Below are 15,606 nucleotides of genomic sequence, written 5' to 3'. Positions count from 1 at the left end.
TTTCCTTTCTTTTTTTTTTTTTTTTCTCCTCTTCTCCTTCCCCCCGCTTCTCCCTTCCTAGCCGGCGCGATACGGTATGCTAACGCCGCATGTGACAGTTTAATCAAACCCATTTGTTACAACAAAGCTAAGAGACCGCTGGGATTATAGGCTTACGGCAGAGTTAGGCGAGCATGTGGCTTTGTCGCTCGCCACCGCCGCGCGGGGCCGGCGGCTCGGGCTGTGCCGTCCCCCCATCCATCCTCATCCCCATCCCCATCCTCATCCTCATCCCCTCCTCATCCCTGGCCCTGTTATATCCCCATCCCATGCCATTCATCCCAGTCCCCATTCCCAGGCCGTGCTGCCTCCAAGGGAAGCCATTTCCAGGGAATCCAGCAGGAGCTTCCCAGCCCTGTCCCTGGCCTTCACGGCACACGCATCCTCCGTCCCCAAAAATGGGGACGGAAAGGGGGATTTTTGGAAAAGGGGAATTCTGGGAAACACGGCAGAATGTGGGATGGGGAGCAGGAAATCCTGGGATCTTTGTTCATGATTTGGAGCCGTCAGGCACCCCCAAATCCTCATCCCCGGCCCCGCCGCCCCCCGCCCCCGCTGCGGCGCGCCGCGCTCCCGCTCACTTGACCCGAGCCGAGGAAGCGCTTGCTACTTTTGCCGGGATTTGGTGCTTCAATGAGAAGGAGCTCTCCAGGCGCCCGTAAATCAACTCATGCAGAAAAAGGAGAAAAGTTTTGGTAAGGCGGCGGTGGCCGGCGCTGGCGGTGCGCTCCCGGGGGGAGGCGGGGGGCTCCTCCTTCCTCTTCCATCCTCACCGCGGCCAGCGTGAGCCCTGAGCAGAGCCGAAATGCCGCTTCCTAGGACAGGACAGCTCTGTAGGACCGCTCTTTAAAGCGATTCCTTTCGCCCGGTGCAACAAACATCGCGACGTGCTGTGCCCGACACCTCCCTCTCCCCATCCTTGTGATGCTCGGAGAGGAATTGGCATAAAAGGCTTGAGCGTCTAACTCCGAAAAGGGATTCTTTGTTGCGGAGTATATGTTTCTTATTTATTTATTTTTTATTTATTTTGCATGTGAGCTGCATCAAAATTGAACTCAGTCTTGCAAATCTCTTGTTGGCCTTTGCCAAGCACTAGCACTTTGCTGCCATGGTAACTGTAATTAAACTGATAAGAGTGGAAAAATGTCAGTATCTCTGAGCCTTGCAGCTGCATTGGAGAAAAAGGGAATCAAATTGGTTCCCAGCACCACTGCTCTAAAAAAGGAGGGGGGGAGAGTGGTGGGGGGGGCTGGGAGAGAGAGATGGGGGGACACGCCAGGGGTAGGAACATAGCTCAGCAGCTCCAGCCCCTGAGATCTGGGTACATCTATTTGCTGTGCTGTCCCTTAGGGGGCTACAGCCTGCAGGGATGCTCTGGGCCAGTGAACAGAGAGAAACAAGCTTTTAGGCCCAATCTAGCTTTCAAAAAAAGAAGGGGAAAGAAGAAGAGAAATCTTTTGTTTGGTGTCTCTTGGCAATCGACTAGCCATGTTGGCCAAATTCTTTTAATCTGTATCACTGCTCCCAGCTGTGGGACTGCATTCCTATTTTTATTTTTTGCCTAGCCTCTTCTCTTTTCCTTTTTTTTTTTTCATCCCCTCCTTCCCAACCCATATCCTTTATTTAGAAATATTTTTGTTTTAAAAATCAGAAATAATAAAGAATAAAGCAGATTCCTCTGTAGAAGAAGGGGCAGGAGGTGAAGTCTAGTTATATACCATGGAAAATTAACTCAGAAGTATAGAGGAGAGGCTATATTCAGAGTGCTGAAATCCTTACTTTTATTTTAGAAAAAACCCCGAGTGTTATGGAGTTGCGGTTACTTTGTTGTGTTAACTACAGAAGCTGAGACTGTGCGGATGAATGGCACAGAACAAGAGAGCATAATGGAGGCAATCAACCGTTAGGCTGGTTCACAATGCAATCCAGGCAATTAAAAGCTCACCAGAGTTTAAATGAAATGGTTCCACTTATTTCTGTGCACCACACTGCACAGGCTATTATTTATGTCTCTTTTTTTAATTATGATTTCCCTTAAACTGTCAAATAACTCAGAATAGCAGGGTCTCGGAGGCAATAAGAATTTTCCACAGAACAATTTACATGCCAATCTAAAACTAGTTACGACTCCTGATGTGCTACATATGAGTTCTGAGATGTTTCTTAGCTTCTGAAACCTCAACTTTTTTTTTTCTTTTCCCAAGTGTGTGTGTGTTGCCCTGAATTACTGGAGCTCTGAATGCTTTTAGGATAAAGCTACAAAGTGGGAAAGCACCAGAAAAGTATTCTTTTTATCTTTTCCTAGACCCCTACCTCTCTTGTTGACTGCATGTTGTCTGTCAGTTTGCTTTTAAAGACTGATGCACCTAATACTCAATTTGCTCCTAACTGATTTTTCTTTTTTTTTTTTTTTTTTTTCCTAAGTAGGGACAAGTTTGCCCTTTTGTGATGTTTGTGCTACTGTCTTTGGTAGAACTGTGTGCATGCTTCTGAAAAAGGGGGAAGGAGTGGTCTTTAAAAGTTTGTAAGAGATCCAGTGCATAATATCCAACACTTCCTCCCAAGGACTTGCCTGTACCACAAATAAGAGCTGAGCTCTGAGTGTCTCATGCCATGCTCAGCACCATCAGGGACTAATCCCTCTTACAGATTCTTCTAAATCACTAACACAATATAGTTCATTACATCAAATCCTCATTCCCCTTGATTTTTGAGAAGGGTGATGATTTGAGTGAGATGGATTTTTGCTTCTCTGCCTTCCCCGGGAGCCTAATTTAGCTTTTTCCAGCAACCATTGCTCTTTATCATGAAATCATAGTTACAAATCAGTTGACAGTGTTTCATCACACCATAATAACAATAAACAGGGAGGGGAGTCAGTTGCATCGAATTTATTTGGGGAGATGGAAAGAAATCTGAAAACCTGCAAGTCTGGTTTTTAAGTTCTCCCTTCAAAAATCCTAAAGGGGGTGAATGGTGATGAAGTCTTATTCCTGCCTCAGCTCTGCAGCTTATGTGCAGTATCCTGGGGACTGGGGGTGGAGGAAGGGAGGGAGCAGAGGGAAGGATAGAGGAAGCCCTTGAAAGCATATTGGGGTGAAATAAAAAGGGTTTGTTTGACAGTGACAGACTAGGCACTGAAATTCCTCAGTTCTGAGAACAGATCTGCTCTGTGATGCAGAGCATGGGTAGAACTCTGCAGAACTGAAGGGAAAGCTGGGTTTGATTTCTCTCTCTCTTTTTTTTTTTTTTTTTTAATTTTTTTTTTCACAGCCTGGGTGTAGCACTTTGGGAATTGTGTGATGTTTTGAAAGTGCTCCATAAGCTCTGCTTTCCTGGGGGAGGGGGAGAGGAAGGCAGCCAGGCAGCAGTGCTGTGCACTGCCACCTGATATTTCAGCAATGAGCAGTTTGGATGGGTTTGTGGGTGCTGTCAGCCTCTGAAAAGGCCCTTCCCATGTCCTAGGGAATAAATGAGTGCTTAAACTGCAGCCTGTGAAAAGCTGGCTGACAGTGAGCTGCAAGGTATTCTTATTGCCAAATTAAGGGAGAGCTAAAAATACACAAGCATGTATCTGAAAAGTGCAACTGCATCGGAGGGAGACCTTATAGGAATGTTAAAGGGGAGAGAGAGGGTCTGTGAGGTGATCTGCATTGGGGTGCTCATGCAAATACAGGGGGGGAAAGCAATAAAATGTTCTGCTGTCAAAACCAAGGGATTTAAACAGGACGTGTGAAGAAAAGGACATTTTCAAATCCAGAGATATGTCAAACACTCCTTGACTTTGTTTAGAACCATTCTACACTACCAAAAAAACATAACTTCTTTCTTTTCTTACAATGAGGCAGTAGTTTGGGGAATTTGAAATAATAAAATACAACCAGCTTCATTGCATGTAAAGTAAGAACAGATCAGATCTATCAGGGGAGAAAAGCATTCCTTCCCTATAAAAGCTGCTGCAGGTAGAATCCCCAATCTGAAGGTGCTGCCAGTGGGGTGTCAGCACCACCTTCTCTCCCTGCCTCCGGGAAACAGACCTGCAGGGCTGCAAATACTCCTTCCACGGGGTGTTTGCCCCTTTGCAGCTGCCCCTACAAGGTTTTGGGCTAACCAGTGTGAATGACAGGGCTCTGCCTACTTTCCTCATGTAGTAAGAATCTTAAAAGCTGTGCAGGCCATGTGCAAGCTGCAGTTTTATTTGTAATACAATAACCTCATGTTTGCAGCATACACCTCGGGAATTATCAGGCTTGATTACTGCAATCTGCTCAGACATTCACTTGTTTGGCTGTGTTTCTGTGGCATCTTGTTCCCTTCAGACAGCTCAGGACAGTAGATCAGCCTGGATCAGAGACTGTCAGCCTCCACTCTCTAACCCGCTTCCTTATCAGGCGATGAAATTTTTACATTAAGATTTTTTTCGTTAAAGCCTTTAACTGTGTTAGCTCCTAGTTTATTCTGGTTTCCCTCAAGCTAAAGATTAAAGTCCCAGAATAGCCCTTCATGCTTCTGAACTTTTTTTTTTTTTTAAAACTGAGTTACAAGAAGTTTATACAATTGTGGCTGATTTTATGCGTTTGTCCTCTACATGGCCAAAGAGAGGGTTTGGGATAAGCCTGTTGTTGGCACCTGGTGGATATTTACCCTCTATTATGATAAGTAACATTACAGATTAAGGCTTTTTGCCCAAGTGATGTTATTAGAGTTTTCTTTACAGTCTGGTATCGGTTCCTTACCAAAAATCTCTGATATTTTCACTGCTTTGAGTTGTTTATTTGTAGCCATGTTACTTTGCTGTTTCATGGATGTACCCTGGATTCAGGGCAGTCAGCTGTCAATTGAAGGTACTGTAAAGGCTCAGCCTTTGTCTTATGGTGCTTTCTCAAGAGGAAATGTGTGTGATCATTCCCAAATCTGCCACAGACTGTGGAGCCCAGAGCAGGTCACTGGATCTCATCCTCCCCTTTGGGAATGAGAGACAGATCTTAGGAGTCTCTATGTGGTGAGGAGCTGTGAGCATCACCTGGGGAGTGATGGGAGGGACAGCACTGACAATTTTTATGCTGGTTGATAGAAAAAATACAGACCTTACACTGCTGTCATGAGATTTAGATGTTGTGCAGCAGTGCTGCCAGGGTACTTTGGGGTATCTGCTAGCAGAACTGCCTGCACACCCCTGAACACTCCTCCACCAGATAAATGTATCACCCCAAGCTGTGTGATAAGCTGTATTGCAAAGAGAGGAGCGAGGCTGCTGTTGCAATAAGCATTACTATTTCTAATTCAGCAATCAGCTTAGCAGGTGGAACTCAGGAGTTCAGCTTGGGAACAAAGTCACTTAACTGGCCATGCAGTCGCTGCGCTCCACGTAAATTCCATGTGTTCTACACACACCTGTGTGTAGCTCCCTGGGATGCCTCAGCCTGTTGTTTTTGCAGCCCTAGCACCCATAAAGGCATGTTCTACCACTGCTTCAAACGTTACACTGGTTTTCGTGTTTTCCTTACGAGGGATTTCAAAAAAGCAAACACGAACCAAACCAAACAACCCCCAGCTGGTGTGCGTTCAGCTCCCTGAGCCTGCCTGTCTGTGGTGGTGTGTTACAGCACCAGCCAAGGTCTGCTGATAGAAGCTGACACTGCCAAGCTTTCTTAACTCCAGGTAGTAGAGCCTTCATGGTGAGGGGCCCTTGAATTTGCTCTTCTTTGCTGTGAGACTCTGTTCGACCTTTCCCAATCTCTGGGTGATAATAATAGGGTTGAAACCCCAAATGCTGGAGCAAGATTTGCTTGTTGGCAACAGCATTTGTTCCCCAGTCTTAACAAATTCTCATTGCAATATTCAGACACGCTCTAGTGAGTACCATCTTTTAGAAGTTACACCACTGGCTTTAAAACAGCGAGGTAATCCACTATTGAGCAGCGTGATGGCTCTTCCCTTCTCTCCTATCCCTGTTTGATGTCCACCAAAACATCCACAGGGCTATTATTTTGCTTATCCTAAGAGGTAACTGTGAGAGAATTAGTCAGAGTGCACTGGGGTGGCAGTTCATGCAGCTAAGCAGAGAGACCAGTCTGTGAGCACTTTGGGGCAGTGACCTCTCCCCATTTACTGTAAAGCTGAGGGCAATTGATTTTTGAATGGATCCCTGGAAGCTGGCTGTGTTGCTCTGAGTAACATCACTCAGCTGTGTTCCCCTTTTCGCTGGTTCTGTCCATTAAACAGTGTTTCAGGAGTTTGAATGGTTTTTTAAATGCTCTCAGCTATTACATCAAAAGGTGTATATGTACTTAATGGACACTACTGTACTCCTTGTCCTGAAGTAGCTGTTGGCTAAAACTGGGATTGGAAAGCAGGGCAGCATTTTTATTTTGTTTTTCTTGACAAACTAGAACCTCTCGGACCTTGTGCAGATTATTTTAAGTCAGATTTTTCAGGAGATCCTTCTACTGCGTTGCTGCTACTGAATTCTTTGGAAACCTCGCTTCATTAATGTGTCTAAAAAGAACTAAAATATTAAAAAACAAAACACCCTCTTGCCAGCATCAAAATTTCTATGTCAAATCTCTCAGAAACTCTTGGTCCATGTCTCTAAAAGCTCCAATCTTTTCTTCTTTAAAAACTGGAGTTCTTTTACATTTTATAAAGATAGTGCAAATAAGTCCACATATGTGGATTCAAGTATGTTTGCCACATAGATATCCTGTTTATTTAAATTTTGGGCTTCTAATTATTGGAGACGTGCTCTTTATTTAAATTTTGCTTTGCTAAATGTTGGCTACTGTGGCTGAAATTGGATGACTTTTCAACTGGACTGTTTTAATATTTCATGTTATTTTTTTAATCTTATTTCTTTTCAGCAAAGAGACCAGGTAAATGAGGTGTTAAAGAGAAGCTGTGGAACTTAGAGCAGTGGAAGTTTCTGCTCTCAAATTTATCTTAGCCTTGTTTTCAGCTCGCTGTGGACTGACTAGGTTATTTTATCCTGCCTACACCATTGACTTTTAAATGAACTGGGTTGAGGGGCGGGGGGAGCAATGAGGTGGAGGAAGAAAAGGGCAAGATTTTTTGTACTTGAGAGAATATCTATTTTCAGTCTTCTCCTGTCTTACTGTGTTTCAGGTATACAAATGCTCTCAGTCCAGCCAGACACCAAGCCGAAAGGTTGTGCTGGCTGCAACCGTAAGATTAAAGACCGATATCTTCTAAAGGCCCTGGACAAATATTGGCATGAGGACTGCCTGAAATGTGCCTGCTGTGACTGTCGCCTGGGGGAGGTGGGCTCTACCTTGTACACCAAAGCCAACCTTATCCTTTGTCGCAGAGACTATCTGAGGTAGGTCACGGCCTTCTTCCGTTCGCTGGCAAGCTCGGGAAACCTGTTCAGCCCTTCCTACAGAGCTGCTCGCACACAGGCAGGGCTGCAAGGCTGAGTATTGGAGGAAACAAATACTGAAATGTGGAGATTGAATTAAAATCTGAGTCAAAAAGCACACACGACCAGGTCGTGGAGGAGGTTGCCCGATTTCTGATGCTGATACTGGTGTAGAGGAAATTTCCCCCTGCTTCCCACAGCTCCTGGAGAGGTGGTGGTCTCCTTCTCCTCCTCCTGGCAGCACAGTGGTGGCCAGGTGTCACAGCCTGAAACCAGCTGTGTGGTTTTCACAGCTTCAGGGCAAGGTTGGAGCCCTACGGGTGAGGAACGTTTCACCCATCTTCGCTTTTTTCCTCTTAGTATGCCAAGGGATTTCGGTTGTGGCACTCAAGTTTTATGAAGGTTTGCACTCAGCCGTTGGAAGCTGGACCAGGATAGCCGACTGACTTCCCATTTTTCATAACCATGAGCTCCAATCCACTCTGCTCCTGGTTTCAGTTGGCAGCCCAGGTGGCATGCTGCCTAACGGGTGGCCACCTGTTAGGGGTAGCAAATCATCACCTGCTTTTCCATCTTCTTGTTTGCTTGTGGACATATATTCTCAAAAGTATTTGAGGAATAACTCATAACAAAGTACTGATGAGCAGCACCAGCATAGTTTATCTACACATTGTGTGTCAATAGGGCTGCTTTGAAGGACAGGAATTTAACTGGGAAGTTTAGTGTCCCTGGGCTCTCAATAGTAAATAGAGAGAAAAGGCTCCTCTGGGGTGATTCCGAGCACCTATTCCCTACAGTAACACCTTTCCTACATTCCCTGTGGAGAGTGTCTAATGAGACTAGCTGCTTCAGGCTAAGGTGAACTTCTGGGAATATTTCCCCTGCCCCTTTAGTGAAGCCTTTTCCTTTTAAAGGGACATCGAAGTCGCTAATACATTGGGGGAAAATTAAAATTCTTTTTGAACGCATTGACTTCCAAGTCCTGCTTAAGTACAGGCACCAAATAGGAGGTTCCCACACACTGATCACTTCCCAAGTTATACACCATGAGTAGGCAGGAACAGGAATCAGGACTAAAGGTTTAACCACTATCAGCACTCTGTCTCTCCATGTAACCACCTCTAGAAAAAAAGAGTGGAACAAAACCTTCAAAAACGCGCTGTGCATTTGTTGAGCTGGGGCTGAAAGGCAGATCAGGTTCTTCAGATGGGCTTAGACTATTTAATGGTAAAAGTATTCTGCTACCTATTAAAGCTCTGAACTGAACCCAAGATAGAGAGCTGGGAATTCAGCATAGAGGCTGCATCTTAAACCCGTTGTGTTAAAGCTGCCAAAGTAGTAGGTAACAAAACCTCACTTTTAAAAGCTGATGGAACAGAAGGGAATTGTTGTACATGAACTTAGGTCGCTTGTGGTCTTTAGCTGAGTGTGTGTAGAGAAGGTTTGAAAAAGGTTTTGGTGCGGGGAAGTAACATCCCAATTTTTTAAAACCCATTTTAATAATCTTTATACAACAAATGCCTGCAGGAGCGAGAGAACTGCTATGGCTGTCTCATCTGAGTTCCAAATTTACTGGAGACTTTGAGCTTACTGAATCTCCCAAGTGCTAGTGCAGCAGATCTAATGTTTTGAAATCAAATGTTTAAAATCAAAACCAGAAATGATGTGGTAGCAAAGATACGAGCAAAACATTTCCCCAGCACAGATGCATTCACACACGCTCTTGCTCTCTGCTCTTTGAGGGTTTAACAGGAGTAAATATTTTGCTAACAGATTGTTAAAACTCATACGAAGTGATTCAAAGAAAGGAGATTTTTGCTGTTGTTGTTTGTCATGATCACATTCAAACTGGTGTTTCATTTATTTCTTCATACATAACACCTTTTACTTTTGCATGTGAAACTAGCATACATGAGGAATCCTAAAACTGGTTTTAAGATGTTTCTGATTTTTGTTTCTGGAATTTTTGAGTCTTAATGAAGCTATTTCATTGTGGATTTTTTTTTTTTTTTTTTGGTGATACTGTGAGTGCGTAGATTTAAACTTGGTATTTACACTAAACTTCAAACTGATGCACTTAAGGTAATTGCAGATAGTCATTTGCCTCATTGCATCTTATCTACTTAGTTATGCAGTGAACCTATAAAAGTGATCTTTTTAGTGCTAATGTACAGACTAGTTAAATTTTCTCTAGCTTTGTAGTCAAATAAGCTTTCATATTTAGCAACCCACTTGATATGAATTTAAGGAACAAATTGCATTGTACTAATGATCACATTAGAGTTTGATTATGGTTTCAAACTATCTTCTTAGGTTTTTTTCTTTTTAACCATAAAGGGAGTCTTTGCTGCATATAAAACTGTTCTGGCTTCCTATTAATTTATGTGGTGCCCTCTAGAGGATATGTGGCTTGAACGATACTATAAAGAGTAAAATTGCTTATTAACTTGTCTCTCAGTGTTCATTATGCCTTTCAATGAGACAGGCATTCTACAGATGCTACAAGCAATCATGCAGCCAGTTTGGGTGCTTTAGCATTCGTGTTTAAGTTCGTAAATGGTGTGATTGTGTCTTTGCCCGTTTGCAAAAATACTTCCAGTATCTTTCATTTAGAGATGCCTGCCAAAAAAGCTACACCCTCCCTCAGCCCTGATGCATGCTCTCATGCTGCAGCTGAGTCCTGAGGTCCCCACTTTGAGCTCCTTATAAATACCCTGCATCTTCAGAACTCCAAAACTTGCTTTGCTTTAGCTGTCTCCTTTGGTAAAATTAGTTAATTATACTACGCTAAACCCTTTTTCTCCAGATCAGGAGGGATTGAGGGAATGGAAGGAATCTTTAATGAAGGAAGGAGCTTGAAAGATGCTGCGGGTGTGAGAGGCTTTGCCCTGGAATCTGATTCATGCTTGGCACTCCAGCGGTTCCCGAGGTGGCGTACGGCACCGCGCTGTCGGGGTGGCCGCGGCAGGAGCGAGCTCCGCTCTGTTAACGAGGATGGGAACTGACTGGAGCAAAGAAAGGGCTCAGCGTTAGAAATAACACGCTCCCCGAAAATGATATGCAGAGTATAATTCCCCTGCAGGCTTCTGTCTTCTGCTTATGCACTCCTGGGTTAGAAAGTGAAGACTTAATTTGAGGAACTTAGGTTTACGCCAATATTTCAAGTCCATTTATAGGAAGTGAAATATGCAAGAACTTTTTTTTTCCTCCCCTTCTTTTCCTCCAGAGCTGCACGGTGACATCTTAATGCATCAGCCTATCCTGCTCTGTCCTCTCTTCTGACTGGCAGCGTGTCCATTTGCAAGCACAATATTCCCTTTGAAATCTGTCATTACTGCCATTAATGACCAGTCATTATGTTAACAGCCCTTGGGCTGTTAACATGTCAAACTGGTTGTTAACTGGAATGTTATTACTTATTTAAACCACAGGTATGAGTTGTGTGAAATGTGCTTTGGTTGCACGTTCTGGGCTGCTTCTGCTCAAAACAATAGGGAAACAGCAGAGCGTTTGCCTTTGGGGTGCCAAGGGATTTGCTTTCTGTTCCATCTGCTCATTTGATTTCTGTATATTTGTGAGGTTCTCCTACCCCTGGGCAGTCTCCTAATTTCAGGTGCAACTGTGTGCAATGCCTTCTCTTAGCCTTGCCTGCAAATGGGCAGCCGTGGATGTTTCCAGATGCACGGCAACGCCTGCTGCACGTTTGAGATTAATACCTGGCCCTAGAAATGTGAAATAAAAGACCGACAATTACGTGTAACTCAGTTGTATTAAATAATGAGCTTCCTCGGATGCAGCAGAAATATGAAAGTACAGCTGTGCTAAGCTAGTTGCAATGTAGGTCAATCACCCTTTTCACTTAGGTTTTTAACTACGCAAACCCCGCTGAGCGACCAATGACTACAAAGTGCTGTTTCATTCCTATTTAATTTTGGCAGCATTTTACTGAAGAGCAGGCATTCATGCAGCTAAATTATCTTTGCCGTTTCTGGTTTTAACTCCAGCTCCATGACACTAAATGTTGGAGTGCATATCTCTTAGTAAACACAAAGAATATGGTTTCTGATATATATATATATTTTTCCCAAATCCACCTCTTAACATGGAAATTGAATTAGAACTTTTATTACTTTTTGCATAATTTCCCTAGCCAGGCAAGCAAGATCATAAGAAAAGGATTAACAAAACTAATATATTGGGGTGGAATTTTTTTTGCCCTTAAACACATCTAGAACCTTATTGAGAATGGGGAGGAGGATGACAGAAAGTCTATCCTCTCCCCCCACCATTCCCCCTCCACCTCAGTATTGATACTATTTTTAAATATACAGCAAACTTTAAAAGTACCACTGAAGAGCTATGAAAATGAGTCCCATTCCTGAGGAAAGGGACAGAACATGCTGGGGTTTTCTCTCTTCCCTGCTTGCTGAGAAAAGCCAAGTCTCTAAAACTGGATATTGGAGAAGATCTTATAAATAATGAGACTTGACCACAGAAAGTAGTGTTCAACCAGAAGCACTATAAAGATGCTGCCTCTGTACAATATTTAGCTCCAGAGCAGTTGGAAAAGAGCAGAACTTAGGAAGCAGCTTTTTCCTGTACAACCGCTCGCACTCTAAAGGCAATTATTATTTAAAAAAATTATTGTGTAGGAGTGCTTAGAGAGACTTAAAATGTCTTGTGGCCTGGTGCTGATTAGCAGATTCCATTCCTTTCTCATGTCTCGGGCAGTATTGCAAGCACCCAAGATATCAGCTTGCTTAAATGCGTGTATAAATACTCTGCGTTGATATTTTCATGGGTAGTGGTTATAAATTTATTTCAAAATGCCTCTTCAACATGTTTCTTGCCCAGCTTGATTAAATAAGGGTAGACCTTTAAAGATTTAAGCACTCTGGGTTTTCAGGAATATTGAGGTGTTTATGGAAGTGAGGCTTTAGAGGTCCACTTTCTTCACTAAAGCTTTTTAGAACTCTACCCTTATTTATACACTAATATCCTTGTTGCAATGTATTAAAGCATTAAAGGGACTAGTAGTTTGTAGGAATATGCCCTAAAAATATTTTAAAATGCTTTAAAAAAGGTAGGTGTAGCGATTCAATTGTTCTAATTTTGCTGTGTGCGATGAATGTTCTTCTAAATTTACATAAATGGTATCATTTAGTGTGTCTTGGAAATAAAAAAAAAAAAGGCAAGAATACTCTCTTCCACTAATTGCCAAAGGTTTTGAAAACCTCCAAGCACCTTAACAGTTGTTGAAAGGGATAAGGAGAGTGATGCACACACGCACAGTTAATCCACCCAACTTGCAAAGAATAAAGCTTTTGATTTAGTTACACCCTGGCCAGTTTAGCTTGTTCTTTCTTTAGCTCATCTGTGATAGCTTTTAATAAGAAACATTCAATTAAGCTGTTAAAATTGGTGTTTAAGTCATGTTGAAATGCTGTGAAATGTGTGTACTCAAGTTTGACGCTCTTCAGTAGTTCCATGTGTTTCCCCATATCTGCTGGTATTTTTTTCTCCAGAGCTGCCAAATTTTTAATAATTGTGTTATTTTTAGTGGCTTAAAATACACAGTTTAATTTTCAAGAATGTGAATCTTCCCTCTTATAAGGCTTCTTGAAAACCAGGCGCTCCTCGTGTGTTGTCAAAATACCTCATTAATCCCCTGGAAACGTTCAAAGAATTTCAGGAGACTTTTCAGATGAAAGTACCGTGCCTCTTAAAGCCTGTCCTACAGCTCTTCATTACAGCACTACAGTGCCGTGTATTTTGATGGAAAATTATTTTACTACAAAGGTTTTGCCAATACAGAGCAGCTCAGTAAAGCTTAATAAAAGCAGTGATTTTTGGGGAAGCTGAAGTAATTCTGCAGTGCCAGAGGATGGGATAATGTTGCTGGCAAAAGAACAACAGTTCTGTAGTTCTGCTTAGTGTTTCCTGTAACCTCTTTTAAAAGAAATGTGAATTTCTTGTTTTCATCCTTGCTAATTTATTTGTTTTCTCTCAGAAGTGACTTTGTGACCAGTACTTCTTATGAAATATCTTTTAAATAATATCCATAATAAACTTATTGACTTTGGGAATAAATGTTATCAACTACGTTGTGACACGGGATTTGATATCCAAGGTTTAACTGGCAAATTTCTGAATTTTTGACCAGAAGCTTATATCAAACAAAGCATCTGTGCATTATGTAGTAGAATTATATTTAGTTGTAATAGCCTAACACAGATGCCTTTAAAAAGTTCTGATTTCTGCCATATATCTGTTCTTTAAAAAACTACACATTTCTATTTTTTTAAATTTGTTTGAAATTTTAATTAATTTTGGGGACATTTTACACTGGAAAAAAAAAAAAAAAAGCCCCAAGTCTCTACCATGTAATTAAAAGGGCTATTACTGAATTTTGTTACTTGCTATTTACTGTACTTTTCAAGTCTTCCAGAAAAGATATAACATTTCTTTCTGGATGTAAGTATTTGAGCACATGTAAAAATCAAAGTGGGTTAACATTGTAACACTCTTCTTTAGCCCTCCTGACTTTAGAAATTGCCTTTAAAAAGTTCTGATTTCTGCCATATATCTGTTCTTTAAAAACCTACACATTTCTATTTTTTATAATTTGTTTGAAATTTTAATTAATTTTTTGGGGACATTTTACACTGAAAAAAACCCCTCAAGCCTCTACCATGCAATTAAAAGGTCTATTACTGAATTTTGTTGCTTGCTATTTACTGTATTTTTCAAGTCTTCCAGAAAAGATATAGCATTTCTTTCTGGATGTAAGTATTTGAACACACATAAAAATCAAAGTGGGTTAACATTGTAACACTCTTCTTTAGCCCTCCTGACTTTAGAAATTACTCTTTTTTTTTAACTTCTCACTGAAGTTAAGTATATTCATGATGGATTTGGAAACCAAAATACACAGCATGCAGCTTATGGTTTCCAAATGAAACTGGTTTTAACTATTGCAGTCCTTAAGAATCTGCATTTTGGGATGGCTAATTTCCCAATAGATTCCTTGGTATGCTAATGGATGACTTTTTAATAAATCCATGTAATAGTTACACATTTGGGGGATTTTTGGTCAAAACATTCTGGAATTTTTGAAGTTTCTCAGACTCAAATATCTGAAACAACGAGTCTAACTTCTCAAAAAGCTTTGCATGTTCCACACCTCCTTCCCTGGAATGTAATTCTGGTGCTGTTCCTTTACATCTTCCTGAAGCTGCTTCTTGCTTCTCCTGGATCAATTGGCCTTTTAACACCCGGGTCTCATTGCTTCTCTTTGGGACATTTAAAAATGGCTCTGGAGATCAGTAGATCCTTCATTTAAAAGAGTAAAAAGTATGTCCAAGTTATCTCTAGAAACATGCATCTTTCTTAGCAGTATGTATAAATCTATCAAATTATATATCAACCTTTCAAATCATACATAAATCTCTGTATATCAGTTTGGTGTGATGTATACACATAAAAATCACGGGGGAATTCTGCATCTCACATTCTACAGGTGCTTGCTTGGTGATCATGGTCTCATCTCCTCTAAACCAGTTAAGACCGAGTTTAAATGAGTGTTGTAGTTGAGCATTTTGACAGCCCCGTGGCAATTGGCACGGTCAGTTGCAGATTTAATTTAAGCATGTGCTAAAATGCTGGGCTGGAGTGCCAGTATAAGGAATCCACGATCCAGTCCTTCTCCCCACTTGACAGAACTGTGGCTACCAGCAGCTGGAGAGAGTTTGGCACCTATTTTTCAAAGAGCACAATGATCCCAATTATTTAACTGCAAGATATTTTCCTTTGGGATTGGAGTGAACCCTGTTGTTCTATTTCATAGCAAAACACAGCACAGGGAAATTTTCACAAGTAGAGAATCACCAATTTTATAAGGAGCAGAGTGTCTCTGGATTAATGTTCCTTGGGACATTCCCATGCAGGTCTTGGGTGAAGTGGCCTTCTGTAATAGTGGAATTCAAAATTTTCATCTTTTCATTAGCAAAAATGATAATATCTCGTGCTGGCACATAGCAGGTGAAAGTGATAATTGCACAATAAGCAAAGATAAAATATTTGGGGGGTGGGAGGTAAGAGCAGAGAATGTTATGCATGTTATTTCATCTTTTTTTTAGAATTCTGAAGTGGTGTAGTTAGAGTGAGAATGTAAAATTGTCCATTTGAATATA

At 41.7% G+C, this 15,606-nt stretch overlaps 1 protein-coding gene across 1 annotated transcript in view; it reads left to right on the top strand.

Moving 5' to 3' along the window:
* Window positions 1-709: 709 nt before the first annotated feature.
* Window positions 710-15,606, top strand: part of LMO3 (LIM domain only 3) — a 54,738-nt gene continuing 39,841 nt past the window's right edge. The window contains exons 1-2 of the mRNA XM_041484484.1: window positions 710-734; window positions 7,162-7,375. Of these exons, the coding sequence (XP_041340418.1) occupies window positions 710-734; window positions 7,162-7,375 (239 nt within the window). The remainder of the gene's footprint in view (window positions 735-7,161; window positions 7,376-15,606) is intronic.

Source organism: Pyrgilauda ruficollis, unplaced genomic scaffold, assembly GCF_017590135.1.
Source record: "Pyrgilauda ruficollis isolate IOZ18807 unplaced genomic scaffold, ASM1759013v1 scaffold66, whole genome shotgun sequence".
NCBI lineage: Eukaryota > Metazoa > Chordata > Aves > Passeriformes > Passeridae > Pyrgilauda > Pyrgilauda ruficollis.
This window is presented reverse-complemented; position numbering and strand designations above follow the sequence as displayed.